General features: G+C 44.1%; 1 protein-coding gene across 1 annotated transcript; it reads left to right on the top strand.

The window, feature by feature from the left end:
- The first annotated feature begins 3,504 nt into the window (after positions 1-3,504).
- LOC123738724 (Fc receptor-like protein 5) lies at positions 3,505-25,891 on the top strand. The gene is made up of 5 exons (XM_045713480.1): positions 3,505-3,813; positions 14,949-14,993; positions 21,840-22,100; positions 22,529-22,771; positions 25,848-25,891. The coding sequence occupies exons 1-5, from the start codon at positions 3,783-3,785 to the stop codon at positions 25,889-25,891; spliced, it is 624 nt and encodes a 207-aa protein (XP_045569436.1). The 5' UTR covers positions 3,505-3,782.
- The last annotated feature ends 630 nt before the right edge of the window (positions 25,892-26,521 follow it).

Genomic DNA, 26,521 nt, shown 5'->3' with positions numbered 1-26,521 from the left:
GAGTAATTATCTTTTTGTTTTCTCATGATTTGGTTGGGTGTAATTGTGTTGCTGTCCTGGGACTCTGTGGGGTCTGTTTGTGTTTGTGAACAGAGCCCCAGGACCAGCTTGCTTAGGGGACTCTTCTCCAGGTTCATCTCTCTGTAGGTGATGGCTTTGTTATGGAAGGACCAGCTAGCTTAGGGGACTCTTCTCCAGGTTCATCTCTCTGTAGGTGATGGCTTTGTTATGGAAGGACCAGCTAGCTTAGGGGAATCTTCTCCAGGTTCATCTCTCTGTAGGTGATGGCTTTGTTATGGAAGGACCAGCTAGCTTAGGGGACTCTTCTCCAGGTTCATCTCTCTGTAGGAGATCGCTTTGTTATGGAAGGACCAGCTAGCTTAGAGGACTCTTCTCCAGGTTCATCTCTCTGTAGGTGATGGCTTTGTTATGGAAGGTTAGGGAATCGCTTCCTTTTAGGTGGTTGTAGAATTTAACGTCTCTTTTCTGTATTTTGATAATTAGCGGGAATCGGCCTAATTATGCTCTGCATTATTTTGTGTTTTACGTTGTACACGGGGGTATGGTCACTAGTGTAACCAGGGGTGAGGCCTCATTTAACACAGTAAATCCATCAGGCTTAAGCCATGTTTCAGTCAGGCCAATCACATCAAGATTATGATCAGTGATTAGTTCATTGACTATAACTGCCTTGGAAGTGAGGGATCTAAGATTAAGTAGCACTATTTTGAGATGTGAGGTATCACAATCTCTTTGAATAATGACAGGAATGGAGGAGGTCTTTATTCTAGTGAGATTGCTAAGGCGAACACCGCCATCTTTAATTTTGCCCAACCTAGGTCGAGGCACAGACACGGTCTCAATGGGGATAGCTGAGCTGACTACACTGACTGTGCTAGCGGCAGACTCCCCTAAGCTGGCAGGCTGGCTAACAGCCTGCTGCCTGGCCTGCACCCTATTTCATTGTGGAGCTAGAGGAGTTAGAGCCCTCTCTATGTTCGTAGATAAGATGAGAGCACCCCTCCAGCTAGGATGGAGTCCGTCACTCCTCAACAGGCCAGGCTTGACTCCTGTCATGTCGTGTGTATAGGTGGCAGGGAAGTCAGGCGCAGGAGAATCGAACTAGTATAAATGGAGTAGTTTAATAACGTAAAAGAAAACTCCAAAACCAAAGGACATAATAAAAATAAAAGTGGGTACAAGAACCCGTCGCGCATCAATCCATAAAACATGAGCATGAAAACAAACAATCTCTGACAAGGACATGACGGGAAACAGAGGGTTAAATATGCAACATGTAATGAATGGGATTGAAACCAGGTGTGTAGGAAGACAAGACAAAACCAATGGAAAATGAAAAATGGATCAATGATAGCTGGAAGACCGGTGACATTGACCGCCGAGCACCACCCGAACAAGGAGAGGCATCGACTTTGGTAGAAGTTGTGACAACTCCTTGCTGTCCCCAGTCCACCTGGTTGTGCTGCTGCTCCAGTTTCAACTGTTCTGCCTGTGGCTATGGAACCCTGACCTGTTCACCGAACGTGCAACCTGTCCCACACCTGCTGTTTTCAACTCTCCTTCTCTCTCTTTACTGCACCTGCTGTCTCTAACTCTGAATGATCGGCTATGAAAAGCCAACTGAGATATACTCCTGAGGTGCTGACCTGTTGCACCCTCTATAACCACTGTGATTATTATTATTTGTCCCTGCTGGTCATCTGTGAACGTTTGAACATCTTGGCCATGTACTTTTATAATCTCCACCCGGCACAGCCAGAAGGACAGGCCCTAAGAACCTGGTTCCTCTCTAGGTTTCTTCCTAGGATCTGGTCTTTCTAGGGAGTTTTTCCTAGCCACTGTGCTTCTACACCTGCATTGCTGTTTGGGGTTTTAGGCTGGGTTTCTGTACAGCACTTTGTGACATCAGCTGATGTAAAAGGGCTTTATAAATAAATGATTGATTGATTGATGGTTAGGGGTCAATCCTCTCAGATCTACAGAAGTGACTGATAGTAGGGGTTAGAGTTCAATCCTCTCAGAATAATACAGTTTAACGGACCCAGGGGTGGGAGGGTGGAGAATGAAGGAAGAAACAAACAGTGGTAGAAGAAGTATAGACACGATAAGATGTTAAACAGGTTAGCAATGAACCCCGAGCCGGGATTGCTAACAAGGCTGGAAATTCAAAACATCAAAAATCTAATAATTTCAATTTCTCAAACAATCAACTATTTTACACAATTTAAATGATAAACATCTCCTTAATCTAACCACATTGTTCGATTTTCAAAGAGGCTTTACGGCAAAAGCATAAAGTTAGATTATGTTAGGACAGTACATAGCCACAAAAGTACAAACATCCATTTTCAATTCAAGGTCAGGCGTCACCAAAAGCAGAAACCAGCTTGAATTATGCACTAACTTTTGTCAATCTCCATCAGATGACACTCCTAGGACATTATGTTATACAATACATGCATTTTTTGTTCCATCAAGTTCATATTTATATCCAAAAACAACATTTTACAGTAGCGTGAAATTCAGATTTTTTTCTTCTCTGAAATGCTTCCGGTGAACATAACGAAATTACTATTCGAAAACATTGGTAAATTATAATATTGTCATTCAAAGAATAATATATTATCATCTCGTAATTGCTACCGAATGGCCAGATCTCAAAATAACTTTACTGGGAAATCACATTTTGCAATAAACGGGGTGCTATGCTATGAACAACAGGCTATGCTATACAGTTAGCATCATCTAAAATCGATAATAACATTGTAAATACCCCCTTACCTTTGATTATCTCCATCAGAAGGCAGGATCCCAGGTCCGGAAGGCATTCCAGGTCCGGAACAAATGTGGTTTCTTTTGACAAAGTTCATAATTTATGTCCAAATAACACCAAGTACTTAGCGTTCATTATGCTCCCACAAAACGTGGTGGGGGGACTGTAAAATCATGCCGAAAAGCTAAAAAAACCTAGTAAATAATCTATTTATGTTCGTTCAAACATGTCAAATGTTGTTTAGCATTAATCTTTTGGTCCATTTTTAACGTTAAACATCAGTAATATTTTCACACAACCTATCCTATGTCTAGATAAAAAATGATGACAAACTCACGTTTCTCAGATTTATGCGCAGGCGCAAAAAAATGAAGTGATGACATGTCAACTTCCTTGGATTCTAATTTGCTCTCTGTTTATCATAGACGCTTCAAACAACTTTATAAAGATCGTTGACATCTAGTGGAAGCCGTAGGTGTTGCGAAATGAATCCTTTCTCACTATGGTATCTATAAAACAATGACACTAAATAGTACAGTCACAAAATTCACATTTTTTTGGATCTATTTTTCACAGGTTTTTGCCTGCAATATGAGTTTTGTTATACTTACAGACACCATTCAAACTGTTTTAGAAAATTCAGAGTGTTTTCTATCCGAATGTGTTAATAATATGCATATCCTAGCTTCTGAGTTGGTGTAGGAGGCAGTTAAAAATGGGCACATATTTTTTTCAAAATGTCTCAATACTGCCCCCGAGCCCCAACAGGTTAATCAACTCTCTCTTCCTCCGTTTCATCACCTAGTCAATACTCTCAGATCTATAGAAATACACAGTGGTAGTGGTAGTATACATAATCTACTCTCTCTTCTCTCTTTCATCACGTCGTCAGCAGGCCCTTGTGTGTTTTCTTCAGAACAGGAAGTAGGAGGAGGGTCTATAAGTCTATAACTGGAGATCACAGAGTCTCACTCAGCATCAAGACAGGATGGAACTCACACCACTCTGCTGGCAGCTCTGTAAGTACACTCTCTCACTGTGTGTGTGTGTGTGTGTGTGTGTGTGTGTGTGTGTGTGTGTGTGTGTGTGTGTGTGTGTGTGTTTTTGTTGTCGCGGCAGGTGAGATTGAATATCTGTCTTATACTCTGTGATTATCTGTTTAAAATCTATATAGTTGAATATTTGTATGGTTTAATATCTATGTATATAGTTTAATATCTATATAGTTGAATATCTATATGGTTTAATATCTGTACGGTTTAATATCTATATAGTTTAATATCTATGTATATAGTTTAATATCTACATGGTTTAATATCTATATAGTGTAATATCTATATAGTTTAATGTCTATATAGTTTCATATCTGTATGGTTTAATATCTATAAAGTTTAATATCTATATGGTTTAATGTCTGTATGGTTTAATATCTATATAGTTTAATATCTATATGGTTTAATATCTATATAGTTTAATATCTATATGGTTTAATATCTATATAGCTTAATATCTATATAGTTTAATATGTATGTATATAGTTTAATATCTATATAGTTTAATATCTATATGGTTTAATATCTATATAGTTTAATATCTATATAGCTTAATATCTATATAGTTTAATATATATGTATATAGTTTAATATCTATATAGTTTAGTAACTATATGGTTTATTATTATCATCCTCCATCCAAGATGGCGTAGCAGTTCAGACGTCCTTTACCCTCCTGTTGTCGTGTCCCGTGTATATATATATTTACATATTTTTCTTCGCATTATCTTTTTACATTTTTTCTTCTAAAACTCAACCTCAAAGCACTCTCCTGCAACCCGCCTCACCAATTTAAAAAATAAAGTATTATTTACCTCAAATCCGAAATCCACAACAGAAGCTAGCCAGAGGTTAGCCATTTTCACTGGCTAACGTTGGAGTTCAGCTAGCCATGGTTAGCTGTCCTCAGCTATCCATTAGCTCGAAAAGCTATCGCCAGTTTTAGTACAGCGCGACTCAGACCAGAGCCCACCGGACCTATTCTCTCTCCTTTCCCCGATTTCTACCGCAGGCTCTGGACATTTACACCTGGATCTTGCAGCTAACTAGCTGCTACCTGAGTGACTATTGGCAGCGTCGGTCCCGGAATTAACACACATTATTACGGAGCTAGCCAGCTGAAGAGTTCCGTCAGCCATTCGTGGGCTTTTCCTGAGCTAGCCAGCTGAAGTGTCCCCTGGGCTACAATCACCTATCCTGATCCGCTTTACTGCCGATGCGGAGCCCCATCGGGCCTTCACGACTGGACCACCGACGTTATCTGCCCGAGGGAGTTATCCAACTGGCCCCTCCGTCGCGACGTAACCTGATCGCCCATCTGCGGCCCACTAATCGTTAGCTGTCTTATCGGCTGCGATCTGAATAGGTCTATCGGACACTTTTCTTTGGCCACTATAACTAACTATATTGCCAACTTGGACAGGTCCCCCCTTCCACACGGAACCCCACTAACCCACAGACGGAAACGCACGAGGTGGCTAAAATCAGACCTCCCTCCATCTTCCACCAGCTTGCTACCTATGGACCGGCTAGCTGTCTGAATCTCACTGGACCCTTTGATCACTCGGCTAAGCATGCCGCTCCTCAATGTCAATATGCAATGTCCATTGCTGTTCTGGTTAGTGTTTATTGGCTTATTTCACTGTAGAGCCTCTAGCCCTGCTCATTATACCTTATCCAACCTCTCAGTTCCTCCACCCACACATGCTATGACATCTTCTGGTTTCAATGATGTTTCTAGAGACAATATCTCTCTCATCATCACTAAATGCCTAGGTTTACCTCCTCTGTATTCACATCCCACCATACCTTTGTCTGTACATTATACCTTGAAGCTATTTTATCGCCCCCAGAAACCTGCTCCCTTTTCTCTCTATTCTGGACGTCACAGACGACCAATTCTTATAGCTTTTAGCCGTACCCTTATACTCATTCTTCTCTGCTCCTCTGGGGATGTAGAGGTGAATCCAGGCCCTGCAGTGCCTGGCTCCACTCCTACTCCCCAGGCGCTCTCTTTTAATGACTTCTGTAACCATAATTGCCTTGGTTTCATGCATGTTAACATTAGAAGCCTCCTCCCTAAGTTTGTTTTATTCACTGCTTTAGCACTCTGCCAACCCGGATGTCCTAGCAGGAAATAACACAGGCTAAATTATAGATGGGCTATGTACAGGTGCAGTGATCTGGGAGCTGCTCTGATAGCTGGTGCTTAAAGCTAGTGAGGGAGATAAGTGTTTCCAGTTTCAGAGATTTTTGTAGTTCGTTCCAGTCATTGGCAGCAAAGAACTGGAAGGAGAGACGACCAAAGGAGGAGTTGGCTTTAGGGATGAGCAGTGAAATATACATGCTGGAGCGCGTGCTACGGGTTGGTGTTGCTATGGTGACCAGTGAGCTGAGATAAGGCGGGGCTTTACCTAGCAAAGACTTACAGATAACCTGGAGCCAGTGGGTTTGGCGACGAATATGTAGCGAGGGCCAGCCAACGAGAGCATACAGGTTGCAGTGGTGGGTAGTATATGGGGCTTTGGAGACAAAATGGATGGCACTGTGATAGACTACATCCAATTTGCTGAGTAGAGTGTTGGAGGCTATTTTGTAAATGACATTGCCAAAGTCAAGGATCGGTAGGATAATCAGTTTTACGAGGGTATGTTTGGACGCAAGAGTGAAGGAAGCTTTGTTGCGAAATAGGAAGCCGATTCTAAATTTAATTTTGGATTGGAGATGCTTAATGTGAGTCTGGAAGGAGAGTTTACAGTCTAACCAGACACCTAGGTATTCTAAGTCAGAAATGTCCAGAGTGGTGATGCTAGTCGGGCGGGTGCAGGCAGCAATCGGTTGAAGAGCATGCATTTAGTTTTACTTGCATTTAAGAGCAGTTAGAGGCCACAGAAGGAGTGGAGTGTTGTATGGCATTGAAGTTTGTTTGGAGGTTTGTTAACCTGTTATGGATGGGGGGGCAGTATTTTCACGGCCGGATAAAAAACGTACCCAATTTAATCTGATTATTACTCCTGCCCAGTAACTAGAATATGCATATAATTATTAGCTTTGGATAGAAAACACTCCAAAGTTTCTAAAACTGTTTGAATGGTGTCTGTGAGTATAACAGAACTCATTTGGCAGGCCAAAACCTGAGAAGATTCTGTACAGGAAGTACCCTGTCTGACCATTTCTTGGCCTTCTTTGCCATCTCTATCCATTACAAAGGATCTCTGCTGTTACGTGACACTTCCTACGGCTCATATGGGCTCTCAAAAGGCGGCAAAAAGCTGAATCGTGGCTTTGCAGGCTCTGGCTGAAAAAAAGTAGCGCGTTTGGGTAGTGGCTGGTTACAGTGCCCGCGTCGACCGAATGCTTTGTTTTCTTTCCTCTGTTTACCTAACCGGAGATTCCCGGTCGGAATATTATTGCTTTTTTACGAGAAAAATGGCATAAAAATGGATTTTAAACAGCGGTTGACACGCTTCGAAGTACGGTAATGGAATATTTAGAATTTTTCTGTCACGAATTGCGCCATGCTCGTAACCCTGATTTACCATTTCGGATAGTGTCTGGAACGCACGAACAAAATGCCGCTATTTGGATATAACGATGGATTATTTTGGACCAAACCAACATTTGTTATTGAAGTAGCAGTCCTGGGAGTGCATTCTGACGAAGACAACAAAGGTAATCAAACTTTTGTAATAGTAAATCTGAGTTTGGTCAGGGCTAAACTTGGTCGGTGTCTGAATGGCTAGCCGTGATGGCTGGGCTATCTACTGAGAATATTGCAAAATGTGCTTTCACCGAAAAGCTATTTTAATATCGGACACCTCGATTGCACAAAGGAGTTCTGTATCTATAATTGTTATGTTTTTTGTGAACGTTTATCGTGAGTAATTTAGTAAATTGTTAGTAAATTTCCCGGAAGTTTGCGGGGGGTATGCTAGTTCTGAACGCCACATGCTACTGTAAAAAGCTGGTTTTTGATATAAATATGAACTTGATTGAACAAAACATGCATGTATTGTATAACATAATGTCCTAGGTGTGTCATCTGATGAAGATCATCAAAGGTTAGTGCTGCATTTAGCTGTCTTCTGGGTTTTTGTGACATTATATGCTAGCTTGAAAAATGGGTGTCTGATTATTTCTGGCTGGGTACTCTGCTGACATAATCTAATGTTTTGCTTTCGTTGTAAAGCCTTTTTGAAATCGGACAGTGTGGTTAGATTAACGAGAGTCTTGTCTTTAAATGGCTGTAAAATAGTCATATGTTTGAGAAATTGAAGTAATAGCATTTCTAAGGTATTTGAAAATCGCGCCACGGGATTCAACTGGCTGTTGCGTAGGTGGGACAAATTCGTCCCGCCTAGCCCAGAGAGGTTAACTTCTATGGGCTAGGTGGGACGCTTGTAGCACCTTGCGCACCAGGGACACATGCGCGGAGCGGGTGGCGGAATATATCAGAATGTCATCGATATAGACAATCACGCCCTGCCCGTGCAGGTCCCTGAGAATTTCGTCAACAAAGGATTGAAAGACGGCTGGAGCATTTTTCAACCCATACGGCATGACGAGGTACTCATAATGGCCTGATGTGGTACTAAAGGCGGTTTTCCACTCATCTCCCTTCTTGATACGCACCAGATTATACGCGCTCCTGAGATCCAGTTTTGTGAAGAACTGTGCTCCGTGAAATGATTCCACCGCCGTCACGATGAGAGGTATTGGGTAACTGAACCCCACTGTGATGGAATTGAAACCTCTATAATCAATGCACGGATGCAGACCTCCCTCCTTTTTCTTCACAAAAAAGAAACTCGAGGAAGCGGGTGAGATGGAGGGCCAAATGTACCCCTGTCCCAGAGATTCCGTGACATATGTCTCCATAGCCGCTGTCTCCTCCTGTGACAAGGGGTACACGTGACTCCTGGGAAGCGCAGCGTTAACTTGGAGATCTATCGCACAATCCCCCTGTCGTTGAGGTGGTAATTTAGTCGCCCTCTTTTTACAAAAGGCGATCGCCAAATCGGCGTATTCAGGGGGAATGCGCACGGTGGACACCTGGTCTGGACTTTCCACCGATGTGGCACCTATGGAAACTCCTAGACACCTCCCTGAACACTCCTCTGACCACCCCTGTTTCCACGAAATACGGGGATTGTGACCAGCCAGCCAGGGGACCCCCAGCACCACCGGAAACGCAGGCGAATCAATAAGGAAAAAACGAATGCGTTCCTTATGATTCCCCTGCGTTACCATGTCCAGTGGCACCGTAGACTCCCTGACCAGCCCTGACCCTAATGGTCGGCTATCTAGGGAGTGCACGGGGAAGGGGGAATCTAACGGCACCCGCGGAATGCCCAGCTTAATGGCAAGTCCACGATCCATAAAGTTCCCAGCTGTGCCTGAATCGACTAGCGCCCTATGCTGGGAAGAGGGAAAAAAAATTGTAAACAAAACAGGTAAAAACACGTGACCAACAGGGGATTCTGGGTGAATCTGGTGCTGACTCACCTGAGGTGACCGAGAAGTGTTCTGCCTGCCCTCTCGACTCCCAGACTGGCTCCTCCAGCACCGGTCGGCCGTGTGTCCTCACCAACCACAGCTGGTGCAGGAGGAGCCACCTCCTCCGGTGCCCCTTGGCACGGCCCCCCTACCTCCATAGGGGTAGGGGCGGGGGTGCACGGGGTGGAGCGGGCAGGACCCTCTCCGAACGCCCGCGGGCAGCCAGCAAATTGTCCAGATGTATGGACATGTCTATCAGCTCGTCCAGGGACAGAGCTGTGTCCCGACAGGCCAGCTCCCCTGCGGACGTCCGCCCGGAGACTGCAGCGGTAGTGGTCTATGAGGGCCCTGTCGTTCCACCCCGCCCCAGCAGCCAAGGTCCTGAACTCCAGCGCGAAGTCCTGAGCACTCCTCGTCTCCTGCCTGAGGTGGAACAGCCGTTCACCCGCCGCTCTTCCTTCCGGAGGGTGGTTGAACACGGCCCGAAAGCGGCGGGTGAACTCTGGGTAGTGGTCCCTTGCCGAGTCTGGGCCGTTCCAGACCGCATTAGCCCACTCCAGAGCTCGGCCCGTCAGGCAGGAAACGAGGGCACTCACGCTCTCCTCTCCCGTGGGAGCAGGTCTGACGGTGGCCAGGTACAGCTCAAGCTGGAGCAAAAACCCCTGGCACCCAGCCGCCGCACCATCGTACTCCTCGGGAGCGCCAAACGAAGCGCGTCAGAGCCAGACGTCGTGGGAGGCGAAGATGGCTGTATCGGGGAGGTGGAGGTGGAGAGAGGATACCACTTCTCTCCCATCGGTCCATCCTCTCCATCATCTGGTCCATTGCCGATCCGATGCGGTGTAGGACCGTCGTGTGGTGGAGCACGCATTCCTCCATCGAGGGCAGAGGAGTGCCCGCTGCTCCCACTGATTCCATGCCTTTTCAGTGTGGTGCGGGATTCTCTAAGGGCTTTGGTAGTCGCGTTGCAGGAATGAGGCGCAGGAAGCAACGAACACAGGGAGTGGTGTTTTTAATAACACTGAAGCAAAAACAAAGTTCCCAAGCACAGGGGAATAAACACAATGAGCGACAATGCAAAGCCGACACGAACAAGAAGTCGACATACAATAATCAATCCCGCACAACAAGAAGCGGGCCAGCTAAACTAAATAGCCCCTCTAATGGCTAATTGACCACAGGTGTCCAAAACCAAAAAAAGGGAAAAGCAAAAGGGAATCGGTGGCAGCTAATAGGCCGGTGACGACGACCGCCGAGCACCACCTGAGCAGGAGGGGGCGCCACAGGTCTAGAGAGTCTCCCACTTTGAAGAGGGGGATGACCGCGGCAGCTTTCCAATCTTTGGGGATCTCAGACAACACGAAAGAGAGGAGGTTGAGAGGCTAGTAATAGAGGTTGCAACAATTTTGGCAGATTGTCTAGCCCAGCTGATTTGTAGGGATCCAGATTTTGCCGCTCTTTCAGAACATCAGCTATCTGGATTTGGGTGAAGGAGAAGTGGGGGAGGGGGCTTGAGCAAGTTTCTGCGGGGGGTGCAGAGCTGTTGGCCGGGGTAGGGATAGCCAGGTCGAAAGCATGGCCAGTCGTAGAACAATTCTGATTGAGTTTGAGTTTATTTTATTTTTACAGGGACAGTGCACATTAATCAACGTTTCAGTAAAAGTGCCGGTTTTAGCCAGCCGGCTAATTTTCAACCGCAGTCCCTGGGCAGGTTATTAAAAACAATTACAATATAGACAATCATTGAACAGTGAGCACACGCAGAGTAACATAGGACAAGCAAGACATAGCATACAGACAGAGAAACATAGGACAAGCAAGATGTAGCATACAGACAGAGCAACATAGAACAAAAAGCAACAAGACAAAATCCATAAAAACAACTAAGTGTTTCCACACCTCACAAGCTACAGACAACATGGAAAGCGGCAATACACAGCTAGGGATTATGTTCACAAGTCTGATTGACCTTTAGCCATGTCTTCATGCATTTTGTGAAAGTGTGATATGTGGTGCAGTTATGCGTGTCTGATGGCAGTGTATTCCAGACATGGGAAGCTCTCACAGAGAAAGCAGATTTACTAAAGGTGCTTTTCCTCAAGGGAACTATACAGTCACCTCTCATGGCAGACCTTGTGGATCTGCTGCCATATGTTTGGGTTTTCTGTTTAACTAAAATACTGAGTGGAGGGGGAGCCAGGCCATTTAGGATCTTGAATACAAGACATGCGTCGGTGTATTGCACAAGATTTTCCCAACTCAGGAGCTGATGCTTTCTGAGGATGTAACAGTGATGATGGCTATTGGGCTTTCTATCGAGCACTTTGAGAGCCTGTTTGTAGACAGACTGAATAGGTTTTAATGTTGTATAGCAAGCTTGGGTCCAACTAGTCAAGCAGTATGTTAAGTGGGGGAGTATCATCAATTTTAAATACAGTTTTGCTACCTCTGTGGTCAAACAATTTCGTATAAATCGGAAATTAGCTAGGTTGAATTTGGTTATTTGAATTACCTTTTTCACATGCTTTTTAAAGAGAGGTTGGAATCAAGTATGATTCCAAGGTACTTAAAATCAGATACCACCTGGAGCTTCTCCCCTGATACACAGACATCTGGTTCAGTAGCATCAGATACCACCTGGAGCTTCTCCCTGACACATAGACATCTGGCTCAGTAGCATCTGTTGCCCTCTTTGTGAAGAACATGCAAACTGTTTTTTTCACATTGAGATGCAAACACGAGTCACTGAGCCACTTTGTAACCTGGACCATTACAGTAGTGAGTTCTTGTGCAGCTTGTTGTTTGCTCTTTGCATGCACATATATCACTGTATCATCTGCATACATTTGAACTTCAGACCCAGTGCAGACGGAAGGCAGATCATTAATGTACAAGCTGAACAGGAGGGGCCCCAGTATTGACCCTTGGGGCACGCCCACATCATAGCTAAGAGTGGGCGACAGCTCACTGCTCACTCTGACACACTGAGTTCTGCCTTCAAGGTATGATTTCATCCATCTCAAGGCATCGGGGGAAAAGTTGAACTTGGACAATTTTGTGATGAGAATCTCATGGTTAACAGTATCGAAAGCCTTCCTTAGGTCCAGAAACACAGCCCCAACAACGCCCCCTTTGTCCATCTTGGACTTCACATTTTCCAGAAGAAAGCAGTTGGCCGTTTCTGTGGAGTGTTTTACTCTGAAGCCAAACTGCATGGAGTGTAATGTGAAGGGGCTGTTCTTGAGGTGGGAAATCAGTTGTTCTGCTACACACTTTTCAACAACCTTCGACACTACAGGTAGTATACTAATGGGCCTGTAGTTACTCACATCAGCAGGGTCGCCCGATTTAAAGATGGCCGTTATTATGGCTGACTTCCATACCCTTGGAAACACCTCCAGACCAATAGATGTGTTGGTGACCTTAGTAATGGGGCCAATGAGTGACTCTTTGTAGTTTTTAAGAAAGGTAGAGTCCAGCCCTAAACATCTTTGGATTTAGAGTTCTTTAGTGAGCTAATCACCTTGTTCCCCTCTGACTCAGAAACCTCCCTTATGATGAAGACAGGTTGAGCGTCATTCACTAGCACTGAGCCCAATAAACCAGTGGAGGGGTTCTGTGTCAGTACCTTGACAGATTCAATAAAGTAGGAATTGAAGGCTATTGCTATTTCAACTGCATCCTGTGTTAGATTGTTATTCACCATGATTTCTAGTCTTTTGCGGTGTTACTATGGTCTTTCCCTGTTAACTTTTTTAGATTCTCCCAGATCAATTTAGAATTTCCCTTTGCCTCACCAATTATGTTAATAAAAAAGTTTGCCTTGGTCTGTCTGATTTCTTTCATCACCTTATTTCTCAACATGGTAAACCTACGTCTGTCATGCTCTAATTTGGATTTTAGGGCTGTTTTTAGAGCATAATCTCGTTCTTTCATCAATTTCCAAATTTCTCCATTTAGCCCAGGAAGAGTGCTCTTTTGGCCAGGTTTGGATTTGATTTTCTTTAGGAAACCATTTATTGTAGCCTGGATTGTGGATAGAAAAAACTCACTATCAGCTTCCACGTCTGTATAGGACAAGAGATCATTCCAGTTAATTCCATTAATTGCTTTTTCAAAATAGTTTAATTCACTCTTAGGTATTCTTAGTTGATCCGGCTTTCTAACAGTAGAGAGCTTAAACCTGCTCTTAGACAACTTTCTGGCTATAAGTGTCAAATTATGATCAGATAGCCCAGTAACCATATTGAATGATTTAGTCACTCTCTCTGGTTTATTGCTGAGCACCAAATCAATCTGTGTTTTAGAGCAACAAGTCACCCTGGTTGGCCCTTTAACGAGCTGTGTAAGGTCAAAGGTATTAGTGATCCGTTTGAGGGTTTTCCTACAAGACTTGTCTTCATAATTAATATTAAAATCTCCCATTAAGATGACCTCCTTCCCATAATCACATTCCCTAAGCATGTTATTAAACTGATCAAAAACACACTTTTGGTGGAAGGTGGTCTATACATTCCAATAAGGGTAAAGGACATTTGGGGAGACAGTGTAACGTTCAGGCCAATACATTCTAGTTCATTATCACATGACCACTCAATTTGTTTACATCGGATATGTTCTTTAATGTAAATCATCAGACCCCCTCCTCTTCCTTCAATCCTGTCTCTCCTGAAAACATTGTAGCCAGGCACAATCAAAGCAGCACATGGAGAGTTTGTATGGAGCCATGTCTCTGAGAGGCAGAGGAAGTCAAGGTTGGAGTCTGTGAGTAGATGTTGAATTTGATCACTTTTTGGAATGATCGATTATTGTAAATTTATCGGTGGTGACAGTGTTTCCTAGCCTAGACTTTACAGTGTCCCAAAACTTTTTGGAATTAGTGCTACAGGATGCAAATTTCTGTTTGAAAAAGCTAAACTTTGCTTTCCTAACTGACTGGGTATATTGGTTCCTGACTTCTCTGAATGGTTGCATATCGTGGGGGCTATTCGATGCTAATGCAGTACGCCACAGGATGTTTTTGTGCTGGTCAAGGGCAGTCAATACTGGGGGTGAACCAAGGGCTATATCTGTTCTTAGTTATACATTTTTTGAAAGGGGCTTATTTAAGATGGAGAGGAAAGCACTTTTGAAGAGCAACCAGGCATCCTCTACTGACGGGATGAGGTCAATATCCTTCCAGGATACCCGGGCCAGGTCGATTAGAAAGGCCTGCTCGCTGAAGTGTGTAAGGGAGCGTTTGACAGTGATGAGGGGTGGTTGTTTGACCTTGGACCCATTACGGACGCTGGCAATGAGGCAGTGATTGATGAGATACTGGTTGAAGACAGCAGAGGTGTATTTAGAGGGCAAGTTGGTCAGGATGATATCTATGAGTTTGCCCATGATTACGGATTAAGGGTTGTACCTGGTAGGTTCCTTGATAATTTGTGTGAGATTGAGGGCATCTAGCTTAGATTGTAGGATGGCCGGGTTGTTAATTAAGCATATGCTTTATCTTGGCCAGGTCGCAGTTTCAAATGAGAACTTGTTCTCAACTAGCCTATCTGGTTAAATAAAGGTGAAATATATATTTTTTTTTTAATTGTTCTCTCTGTGTGTTTCAGTGCTATTGAGTACACTGGTATACTCTAGCCTTGGACAAGGTGGAGGTGAGTACATTTCTCTTTATTCATCACCTACTTTATAATAGTAACATTTATCTATATTCATCACCTGTTCTATAATAGTAACATTTCTCTATATTCATCACCTGTTCTATAATAGTAACATTTCTCTATATTCATCACCTGTTCTATAATAGTAGTTTAATTCCAAACACAAGTAAAGCATCCACAGGGAAAACAATAAACGGTACTCACAAAGACAGGAACAGTTTTGCAGGCTCACAACACGCAGTGCAAAAACAACTACCCACGAAAACCAAACAAACACACACCTACTTATAGGACTCCCAATCAGAGGCAACTAGAAACACCTGCCTCCAATTGAGAGTCCAGCACCCAAAACTACACATAGAAAAACAAACCTAGAACCTATACCAAACTAACCCACCCCACTACACCACACACAAAACCCCATAATACAAAACAAATATACCTCTGCCACGTCCTGACCAAATATAATAGAAATAATACCTAAATATTGGTCAGGACGTGACATTACCCCCCCTAAAGGTGCAGACCCCGGAATGCACCTTAAAAGAAAACACAAAAAATCCCCATTACCCCAACAAAACCAAAAAGCAATACCCCCTAAACAATAAGGGAGGGAAGGGAGGGTGGCTGCCGTCAACGATGGCACTGTGCTACACCCTCCCTCCCCAACCCACCTATCCTGGAGGTGGCTCCGGTGCAGGACGTGGACCTTGCTCCACCCTCGGCGTCGCCCACTTCGGTGGCGCCGATAGCTGCGCCAGGCAGACGGACCCCTCGGGCTGGGCCGGAGGACAGGAGGGCCTCGGCGGCCGGGCCCTCGGGCCGGGCCGGGGACAGGAGGGCCCCTCGGCCGGGCCGGGCACAGGAGGGCCCCTCGGGCCGGGCCGGGGACAGGAGGGCCCCTCGGGCCGGGCCGGGGAGGAGGGCCTCGCGGCGGCGGCCGCCGGGCGGGGACAGGAGGGCCCCTCGGGCCGGGCCGGGGACAGGAGGCCCCTCGGGCCGGGCCGGGGACAGGAGGGCCCCTCGGGCCGGGCCGGGGACAGGAGGGCCCCTCGGGCTGGGCCGAGCGCAGTCTGGCCACTCCGGCAGTTCAGCGCAGTCTGGCCACTCCGGCAGTTCAGCGCAGTCTGGCCACTCCGGCAGTTCAGCGCAGTCTGGCCACTCCGGCGAGTTCAGCGCAGTCTGGCGGGCACTCCGGCGACTGTTGACTGGCGGGCAGCTCCGACGACTGTTGACTGGCGGGCAGCTCCGACGACTGTTGACTGGCGGGCAGCTCCGACGACTGTTGACTGGCGGGCAGCTCCGACGACTGTTGACTGGCGGGCAGCTCCGACGACTGTTGACTGGCGGGCAGCTCCGACGACTGTTGACTGGTGGGCAGCTCCGACGACTGTTGACTGGCGGGCAGCTCCGACGACTGTTGACTGGCGGTGCTGGGCTGACGCACTAGACTCCTGATGCGTGGGGCTGGTACTGGACATGCCAGCCTGGAGACACGCACCTCCATGCTAGTGCATCTAGCGGGAAACACCGGACCGAAAGGGCGCACTGGCGGTCTTGAGCGCAGGGTTGGCATCACCCCTTCCGGCTCGATGCCTACTTCGCCCTGGCACATGCGGGGCGCTGGTACCTTGCCTACTGGCCTGAAAATCCCAGGCCTCACCACAGCCCCAACCCCAAAGCACGGGACCTGTCCAGTCTGCCTTACAAGGGTACGGGGGAGCTGGCCTGGGGCTGTAATCTCGCCCCGCCAAATAGCCCTTGTGCCCCCCCCTAAAAAAATCTTGGGGCTGCCTCTCGGGTTCTACCTGCCTCCCAGGCAGGTTGTCACAGTGGACCCGCAACTGCTCCCATGTCCAGTCAATCCTCTCCGTCAACACCTCCAGCGACCAGGAATCCATCACCTCCCGAGCGCGCTGCTTCCAACATTCCTCCCTCACTTGCCTCTGTCCTCTTCTCCGCTGCTTGGTCCTTTGGTGGTGGGTAGTTCTGTCACACTTGTCTTCAAGAATGGACCAAGGCGCAGCGGGAATGTGGATACTCATAGTTTAATTCCAAACACAAATAAAGCATCCACAGGGAAAACAATAAACGGTACTCACAAAGACAGGAACAGTTTTGCATGCACACAACACGCAGTGCAAAAACAACTACCCACGAAAACCAAACAAACACACACCTACTTATAGGACTCCCAATCAGAGGCAACTAGAAACACCTGCCTCCAATTGAGAGTCCAGCACCCAAAACTACACATAGAAAAACAAACCTAGAACCTATACCAAACTAACCCACCCCACTACACCACACACAAAACCCCATAATACAAAACAAATATACCTCTGCCACGTCCTGACCAAATATAATAGAAATAATACCTAAATATTGGTCAGGACGTGACACCTTCACTTCTCTCTTACTTTTACTTACACATTCATTTTTACTTCATGTCAATCTGCAGACCTCGTTCTTCGCTCTTAGAAAAGAAGGTTCCATCAGGAGACAATGGGCTGTATATACATAGGTTTAATCTTAGACACATGAGAAGTGGGATGAATGTTGAGCAACAGAAGACAAACGGTAGAGGGGCTAATGATCTTAGAGATGCGGAAAGGGCCGGTAAAGCGAGGCGAAAGTTTGCGAAAGTTTGCGAAAGTTCTCTCCTCCACTCAGAGGAGCGAACGGACAGCCATACACTCTGCACGAGACAATACAGTGGCGGTAAGCTTGTCGTCGATACCTGGAGGAGTGTATGCGGCTGGAACAACGTCGAGAAGCGGGTGTACAGCAGTAGACTGGTGTGAACCCAGATCATCTACACACGTTCTGTGCTTGTGACTGCAGAGAATGTAGAACCGCTCCTGGCGGCTGCAGACCAGTTCAGACCTGGGGATTGTGAGAGCCTGCTGCAACTATCTGGAGGCCCAGCTCTGTCTGCAGAACTGCATCGGCATCTACATCTGCATCTACTCCTGCCCTGATCTGTGCCGCCGGGCCTACCTCTTCATCCTGCACCACTTTGAGATGGTGCATTTCTCAGAGGAGTTCATGTAGCCCTCTCTGGCACAGCTCTGTGACATCATCGAGAAGGACGACTTGAATGCGACAGCGGCGGACAAGCATCTGTGCCGAGGGAATGCCGACCTCTTCCTCTTGCTCGGGGAAGAGTGGGGCTGATACCCCAGGGAACACTCGAAAGGTGAGAGTCCAGTGGCAGAGCAGGGGAGGGTGGCTCCAGGCTGGCTCCAGGTTGGTGGAGACAAGGTACCGAAGAGTCGTCTCTGGGCCTTGATTGGCTCGCTCCGATTGGCTTTTTGGACTGCGTGTGGAAAGGAATGAAGTGGGCTGATTTGGAAAACCTGTCCACTATTGTCAGGATGACGGTGTTGCCATCAGACGGGGGAAGACCAGAGACGAAGACCAGGGATATGTGAGACCAGGGACGGTGATGGACAGGCAGTGCTTGAAGAAGCCCAGCTGGAGCTTGCCGGGGAGACTTGTTCTGAGCACAGAAACCTCTGGCCACCAAAAGTGTTGTCGCAGAAAGGCCAGGGTCCGACGGGAGCCTGGGTGGAGGACCGAGGGGCGGACTGCGTCAAGGACAAACATCCAGTTATCGGAACGCGTACCTGCTTCCCAATTCCCCAGCTGAGTGCCGTCGCCAGACACGAGGTGGGAAGGATGGTCTCGGGGTCTATGGGGCTATAGTGGCGTGACAGCACATCCAGTTTGATGTTCTTGGATCCTGGTCTGTAGGAGAGGGAGAAGTTAAACCGGGTGAAAAGCAGGGCTCATCTAGCTTGCCTGAACTTGAGATGCTTGGCAATGCAGCGATAATCCAGGTTCTTGTAGTCCATCCACACAATTCGGCCCCTCCAACCAGTGACTCCACTCCTCCGAAGCCATGTTGACTGTGAGAAGCTCACAATTCCCCATATTGTAGTTCATCTTCCTCTCTGTGGCGTTGAGGCAATGGGAGAAGAAGGCGCAAGGATGTAACTTGAGGTCCAGGGCATTCCGACATCCGAAGAATATGCCTCCACCACGATCTGACGGGATGGGTCAGGATGAACCAATATACAGTTATATACATTATAAATTGATTTGCATTTTAATGAGGGAAATAAGTATTTGACCCCCTCTCAATCAGAAAGATTTCTGGCTCCCAGGTGTCTTTTATACAGGTAACGAGCTGAGATTAGGAGCTCACGTCGGCTATAGAGAGCATGATCACACAGTCGTCCGGAACAGCTGATGCTCTCATGCATGCCTCAGTGTTGCTTGCCTCGAAGCGAGCATAGAAGTGATTTAGCTCGTCTGGTAGGCTCATGTCACTGGGCAGCTCGCGGCTGTGCTTCCCTTTGTAATCTGTAATAGTTTGCAAGGTGAGTCCGAGGTGAGTGATCACTGTCCTGATATCCAGAAGCTCTTTTTTGCCGTAGCAGAAACATTATGTACAAAATAAGTTACAATAATGCGAAAGAAACCCAACATATGTTAACATTGCCAAAGCAAATTAAGTACAATACACAATAAACAATACAAATTAACAGTAAACATTACAGTCGTGGCCAAATGTTTTGAGAATGACACAAATATTAATTTTCAGTAAGTCTGCTGCCTCAGTTTGTATGATGGCAATTTGCATATACTCCAGAATGTTATGAAGAGTGATCAGATGAATTGCAATTAACTACAAAGCCCCTCTTTGCCATGCAAATGAAATGAATCCCCAAAAACATTTCCACTGCATTTCAGCCCTGCCACAAAAGGACCAGCTGACCTTATGTCAGTGATTCTCTCGTTAACACAGGTGTGAGTGTTGACGAGGACAAGGCTGGAGATCACTCTGTCATGCTGATTGAGTTCGAATAACAGACTGGAAGCTTCAAAAGGAGGGTGGGGCTTGGAATCATTGTTCTTCCTCTGTCAACCATGGTTACCTGCAAGGAAACACGTGCCGTCATCATTGCTTTGAACAAAAAGGGCTTCACACGCAAGGATATTGCTGCCAGTAAGATTGCACCTAAACCAACCATTTATCGGATCATCAAGAACTTCAAGGAGAGCGGTTCAATTGTTGTGAAGAAGGCTTCAGGGCGCCTAAGAAAGTCCAGCAAGCGCCAGGACCATCTCCTAAAGTTGATTCATATGTGGGATCGGGGCACCACCAGTACAGAGCTTGCTCAGGAATGGCAGCAGGCAGGTGTGAGTGCATCTGTACGCACAGTGAGGCGAAGACTTTTGGAGGATGGCCTGGTGTCAAGAAGGGCAGCAAAGAAGCCACTTTTCTCCAGGAAAAACATCAGGGACAAAAAAGCTTGTCCGGAGAAGACAAGGTGAGCGCTACCATCAGTCCTGTGTCATGCCAACAGTAAAGCATCCTGAGACCATTCATGTGTGGGGTTGCTTCTCAGCCAAGGGAGTGGGCTCACTCACAATTTTGCCTAAGAACACAGCCATGAATAAAGAATGGTACCAACACATCCTCCGAGAGCAACTTCTCCCAACCATCAAGGAACAGTTTGGTGACGAACAATGCCTTTTCCAGCATGATGGAGCACCTTGCCATAAGGCAAAAGTGATATCTAAGTGGCTCGGGGAATAAAACATCGATATTTTGGGTCCATGGCCAGGAAACTCCCCAGACCAATCCCATTGAGAACTTGTGGTCAATCCTCAGGAGGCGGGTGGACAAACAAAACCCACAAATTCTGACAAACTCCAAGCATTGATTATGCAAGAATGGGCTGCCATCAGTCAGGATGTGGCCAGTCTTGAAAAAGAAGGGTCAACACTGAAAATATTGACTCTTTGCATCAACTTCATTTAATTGTCAATAAAGCCTTTGACACTTATGAAATGCTTATAATTATACTTCAGTATTCCATAGTAACATCTGACAAAAATATCTAAAGACACTGAATCAGCAAACTTTGTGGAAATGATTATTTGTGTCATTCTCAAAACTTTTGGCCACGACTGTACACTCACAGAAGTTCCAAAAGAATAAAGACATTACAAATGTCGTATTATGTTTATATACAGTTTTGTAACAATGTGCAAATGGTTAAAGTACAAAAGGGAAAATAAATAAACATAAATATGGGTTGTATTTATAAAGGTGTTTGTTCTTCACTGGTTGACCTTTTCTTGTGGCAACAGTCACAAATCTTGCTGCTGTATTTCACCCAGTTGACATTGGAGTTAAACAAAATCGGGTTTGTTTCCAAATTCTTTGTGTAATCTCTACATTTATTTATTTTTTGCAGACTCTCAGTTTTGTGTTTGTCCCATTTTGTGAATTCTTAATTGGTGAGCGGATCCCAGACCTCACAAACATAAAGGGCAATGGGTTAAAACTGATTCAAGTATTTTTAGCCAGTTTTTTTAAAATGGATATGTTGTATGTTATGTTCCTTTTGATTATTTTTGTCTTACTGAGATTTACTGGTCTGGCAGAATCTGTGCAGAATATCTAGGTGCTGCTGTAGGGCCTCCTTGGTTGGTGACAGAAGCACCAGATCATCAGCAAACAGTAGACATTTGACTTCAGATTCTAGTAGGGTGAGGCCGGGTGCTGCAGACTGTTCTAGTGTCCACGCCAATTCATTTATATATATGTTGAAGAGGGTGGGGCTTAAGCTACATTCCTGTCTCACCCCAATGCTGTCTGGCCCACAGGCTTCAACACTCTTAAGGGCTTAATATTTTATAATTTACTTTAAACAATGCAACTCTCTCTCTCTCTCTCTCTCTCTCTCTCTCTCTCTCTCTCTCTCTCTCTCTCTCTCTCTCTCTCTCTCTCTCTCTCTCTCTCTCTCTCTCTCTCTCCTCCAGCCTCTCTAAGCATCACTCCTGACAGATCTCAGTTTTTTAAATTAGAGTCTGTCTCTCTGAGCTGTGAGGTTCAGGGGAACTCTACTGGATGGAGAGTGGTGAGGAACACATCGAGAGGAATCCTTTCAGAGTGTCATACTGACTGGGGAAAACAACAAGGGTCTTCATGCATTGTATCACTAATAACATCAGACAGTGGAGTGTACTGGTGTGAGTCTGGGTCTGGAGAACACAGCAATGCTGTCAACATCACAGTACCTGGTATGTCCACAAACACCATCTACTAACATTATAGTGTTTAGTGGTTCATCTGGTTTCAGATAAGCTGATGTTATGTTTATATATTATATACAGCTGGAGCTGTGATCCTGGAGAGACCTGTTTATATATGATGTTTATATATTATATACAGCTGGTGCTGTGATCCTGGAGAGACCTGTTTATATATTATATACAGCTGGAGCTGTGATCCTGGAGAGACCTGTTTATATATGATGTTTATATATTATATACAGCTGGTGCTGGGATCCTGGAGAGACCTGTTTATATATGATGTTTATATATTATATACAGATGGAGCTGTGATCCTGGAGAGACCTGTTTATATATGATGTTTATATATTATATACAGCTGGAGCTGTGATCCTGGAGAGACCTGTTTATATATGATGTTTATATATTATATACAGCTGGAGCTGTGATCCTGGAGAGCCCTGCCCTTCCTGTGACTGAGGGAGATTCTGTGACTCTGCGCTGCAGATATCAGGAAACTCCCTCTAACCTCACAGCTGATTTCTACAAAGATGGATCCCTCATCAGGACTGAGACTACAGGAGAGATGACCATCCCTGCAGTATCCAAGTCAGATGAAGGACTCTACAAGTGTACCAACTCTGAAGGAGAATCACCAGAGAGCAGGATGTCTGTGACAGGTGAGAATATGACATTCAGATTATCTGGTCCTTCTTTACACTGTTAGCACTGGTTCCATCGCTGAAAGCTGATTGGCTGGATGCGAAACATATACCACGTGTCATGTCTTTAGTATCATTAAAGGTGAAGACTGTTATTTCATCAAATCAATTGTCTGTAATTATTATTACGTGATTAAACTAATCATGTAAACGTAATTAACTAGGAAGTCGGGGCACCAAGGAAAATCTTCAGATTACAAAGTTATAATTTTCCTAATATAACTCTTCAGATATTTTAATATCTGATCAATTAGTCTTCTATTAATGAATTATTCTTTACCTTACGTTAGTCTCATTTCAATCATCGTAGAATTGTTGGTTATCTGCACGAACGCAGTCTCCACTATGATTCATCCATACACCAATTGTCTTAATCATTTATTTACTAACTAGCTAAATAATCACAGAAATGCATAAACAAACAAACAGTAGATATGGTTATAAGGAAATGATAGGGGAGGTTCCCTTGTGGGCTAAGCCGATATGACGGCTTGGTGGACAAAGGGAAGTGGGTGTGGACTGAGAATGGCAGGGAAAGACAAAACGGAGTCGCTAACCCTTTCCACATGAACACTCGCTCATTTGGGAATAATTGAATGTTGTGGTTGTCTTCTCTGTTGGAATCGTCAGTCCATCAGCTGGAGAGTCAGTTCATCAGAGAGTCTCTGGTTACTTCCCTAGAAGCCACAATGTCTTTCATGATTGTGGCTCGATCAGCGGCTCCGGATAGTGTCTGTTGAAATGGATATGTCAGGCGTCCATTGTTCTTAGAATAGATGTTTCGGCGGTTGTCGGTATTCTAATGCTTATTATGTAACTTCTTGCTGCAAACTAGTAATTTGTTTCTAAGATTCACACTCGATTCACACTCGTCATACATGTCCCTTAACCTCTATGGGCTAGGTGGGACGCAAGCGTCCCACCCGTGGTGCACTCCATCAACAGCAGGTGCATTTCAAGAGCGGCAAATTTGAATCCAAATAAATGTCAAAATTCAAATTTTTCAAACATACAACTATTTTACACCCTTTGAAAGATAAACATCTCCTTAATCTAACCACGTTTTACGATTTCAAAAAGGTTTTACGGCGAAAGCATACATTTAGAGTATGTTAGGACAGTACATTTACAAGAGTTGTGTGTAATGTTTTGTCAATTCAAAGACAGGGTCACCAAAACCATAAAACCAGCTAAAATTATGCACTAACCTTTTACAATCTCCAACAGATGACACTCCTAGGACATTGTGTTAGACAATGCATGCATTTTTAGTTCTATCAAGTTCATATTTATATCCAAAAACAGCGTTTTACTGTGGCGTTGATGTTCGGGAAATCGTTTCCCTCCAATAACCGGCATTCAAGTCAGCACCACAAATTAAATAATTAAAATTAGAAAACATTGGTAAAATATTATATTGTCATTTAAAGAATTATAGATTTACATCTCTTGAACGCAATCAACTTGCCAGATTTAAAAATAACCTTACTGGGAAATCACACTTTGCAATAATCTGAGCACTGCGCCCAGAAAAATACGCGTTGCGATACAGACTAGCCGCCATGTTGGGGAGATCTAAAATCGAAAATACTATGTAAATAATCCATTACCTTTGATTCTCTTCATCAGATGTCACTTCCAGGTATCACAGGTCCATGACGAATGTAGTTTTGTTCAAAAAAGCTCATCACTTATGTCCAAAAATCTCCGTCTTGTTAGCACATGATCTAAGCCCGCCGGACTTCACTTCATGAACGAGGGAAAAATATATTTACGTTCGTTCAAACATGTCAAACGTTGTATAGCATAAATCATTAGGGCCTTTTTTAACCAGAACATGAATAATATTCAAGGTGGACGAATGCATACTCTTTTATAACGTATTGGAACGAGGGTACCCAACATGAACTCGCGCCAGGTGTCTAATGGGACATCATCGTTCCATGGCTCTTGTTCGGTCAGATCTCCCTCCAGAAGACTCAAAACACTTTGTAAAGGCTGGTGACATCTAGTGGAAGCAATAGGAAGTGCCAAAATATTCCTCAGCCCCTGTGTTTTTCAATGGCATAGGTTTAAAGGTAATACAACACATCAGGTATCCACTTCCTGTCAGAAAATGTCTCAGGGTTTTGCCTGCCAAATGAGTTCTGTTATACTCACAGACACCATTCAAACAGTTTTAGAAACTTTAAGGTGTTTTCTATCCATATATAATAACTATATGCATATTCTAGTTACTGGGTAGGATTAGTAACCAGATTAAATCGGGTACATTTTTTTATCCAGCCGTGCAAATACTGCCCCCTAGCCCCTAGCCCTATTATTACTACTATTATTACTGATAATAGTAATAATAGTAATAATAATAGTCAAAATAATAATAGTAATAATATTAATATTAATAATAATTGTAATAATAATACAAATAATAATAATTGTAACAATAATAATAATAATAATAGTAATAATAATAAAATAGTAATAATAATAATACTAATAATAATAAAAAATAATAAGAATAATAGTAATAGTAATAATAATAATAATAGTAATAATAATAAAATAGTAATAATAAAATAGTAATAATAATAATAGTAATAATAATAAAAAATAATAAGAATAATAGTAATAGTAATAATAATAATAATAGTAATAATAATATTAGTAGTAATAGTAATAAGTGTAATAACAAAGATAATATAACAATAATAGTAAAAATAATAAAAATAATCATAGTAATAATAATAATAGCAATTTTTCTCAAATTTGCTTTGATGCTGCTTTTTAGACAATTTAAGTTTTGAGTAGCCAAATTGACACCTTCTTTATTGTTTTGGTATTGTGAGTTATTAAAGACCTGTATAAAGTTCATAATTTAATTTTCAATGTTTCAATGAACTTCTCTGCACTGTTTGGAGCAAATCTGTACGATTGGTTCATGTAGAGTTAATATTTTTATGAGTATTGCTGGTTAATTTCTTCAGAAACACGTTGATCTGACTGTGATCTGACAATGGTGTCTGTGGTCTGACAGTGAATGCACTAATGGAGGAGGGGTCAATGTCAGTGATGGCATAATTGACTACATGTGTCCAAAGAGCTGAGCAGTAAGTAAACCGACCTAAAGAGTCCCATCTGATTCTACCATTAAACATGCACAGGCCTAAGGCTCGACAGAGATTCACTAACTCCTTCCCATTTTTGTTCAGTATTTGGTCAGGACTGTTTATATTATGTATAATAGGGCTACAGTACAAGGAGGGGTGTCTAAATATGTGGTGGTAAAATTGTACCTTTGTTAAGTTTTAGCCAAATGTGGTTAGTACCTTTTTTCATTTCATTCATTGCTGAGACCTGCTTATGCGAAATGTTGATTCCACCTGAGTCCCTCCCCCATTTAACATATTTATGTTTGACTGATGGTAGGAAACTTTCTCTTTAGCCTGAGGGACACTGAGTATCTATGTCTCCACGACACCATGTTTCCAGTAGGATTATGATGTCCTGTCCCTTGACGTTTTTTAATCCATTCTGTATTTGTTGTTTTATAACCAAAATGTGAAGAGTATATGTCCTGGATATTTGTAGAACTGATAATTAATGATCTCATTTATAATAAGTGATATTCACTGGTTTGAGTAAAGAACATTGAAAAAATCATTATACGTATAAATATACACACATCATTACATATATAATTATTATTAT

Source organism: Salmo salar, unplaced genomic scaffold (assembly GCF_905237065.1).
Source record: "Salmo salar unplaced genomic scaffold, Ssal_v3.1, whole genome shotgun sequence".
NCBI lineage: Eukaryota > Metazoa > Chordata > Actinopteri > Salmoniformes > Salmonidae > Salmo > Salmo salar.
Note: the sequence above shows the minus strand (reverse complement) of the source record. Positions and strands in the feature narration are given on the sequence as shown.

Bases quoted from the DNA above. Each gene is read 5' to 3' on its own strand.
- LOC123738724 (XM_045713480.1), top strand. From the start codon at position 3,783: ATGGAACTCACACCACTCTGCTGGCAGCTCT. The intron at 14,994-21,839 runs GTGAGTACATTT...TCTCTCCTCCAG, and splicing joins TAGCCTTGGACAAGGTGGAG to CCTCTCTAAGCATCACTCCT. The intron at 22,772-25,847 runs GTGAGAATATGA...GTGGTCTGACAG, and splicing joins GAGCAGGATGTCTGTGACAG to TGAATGCACTAATGGAGGAG.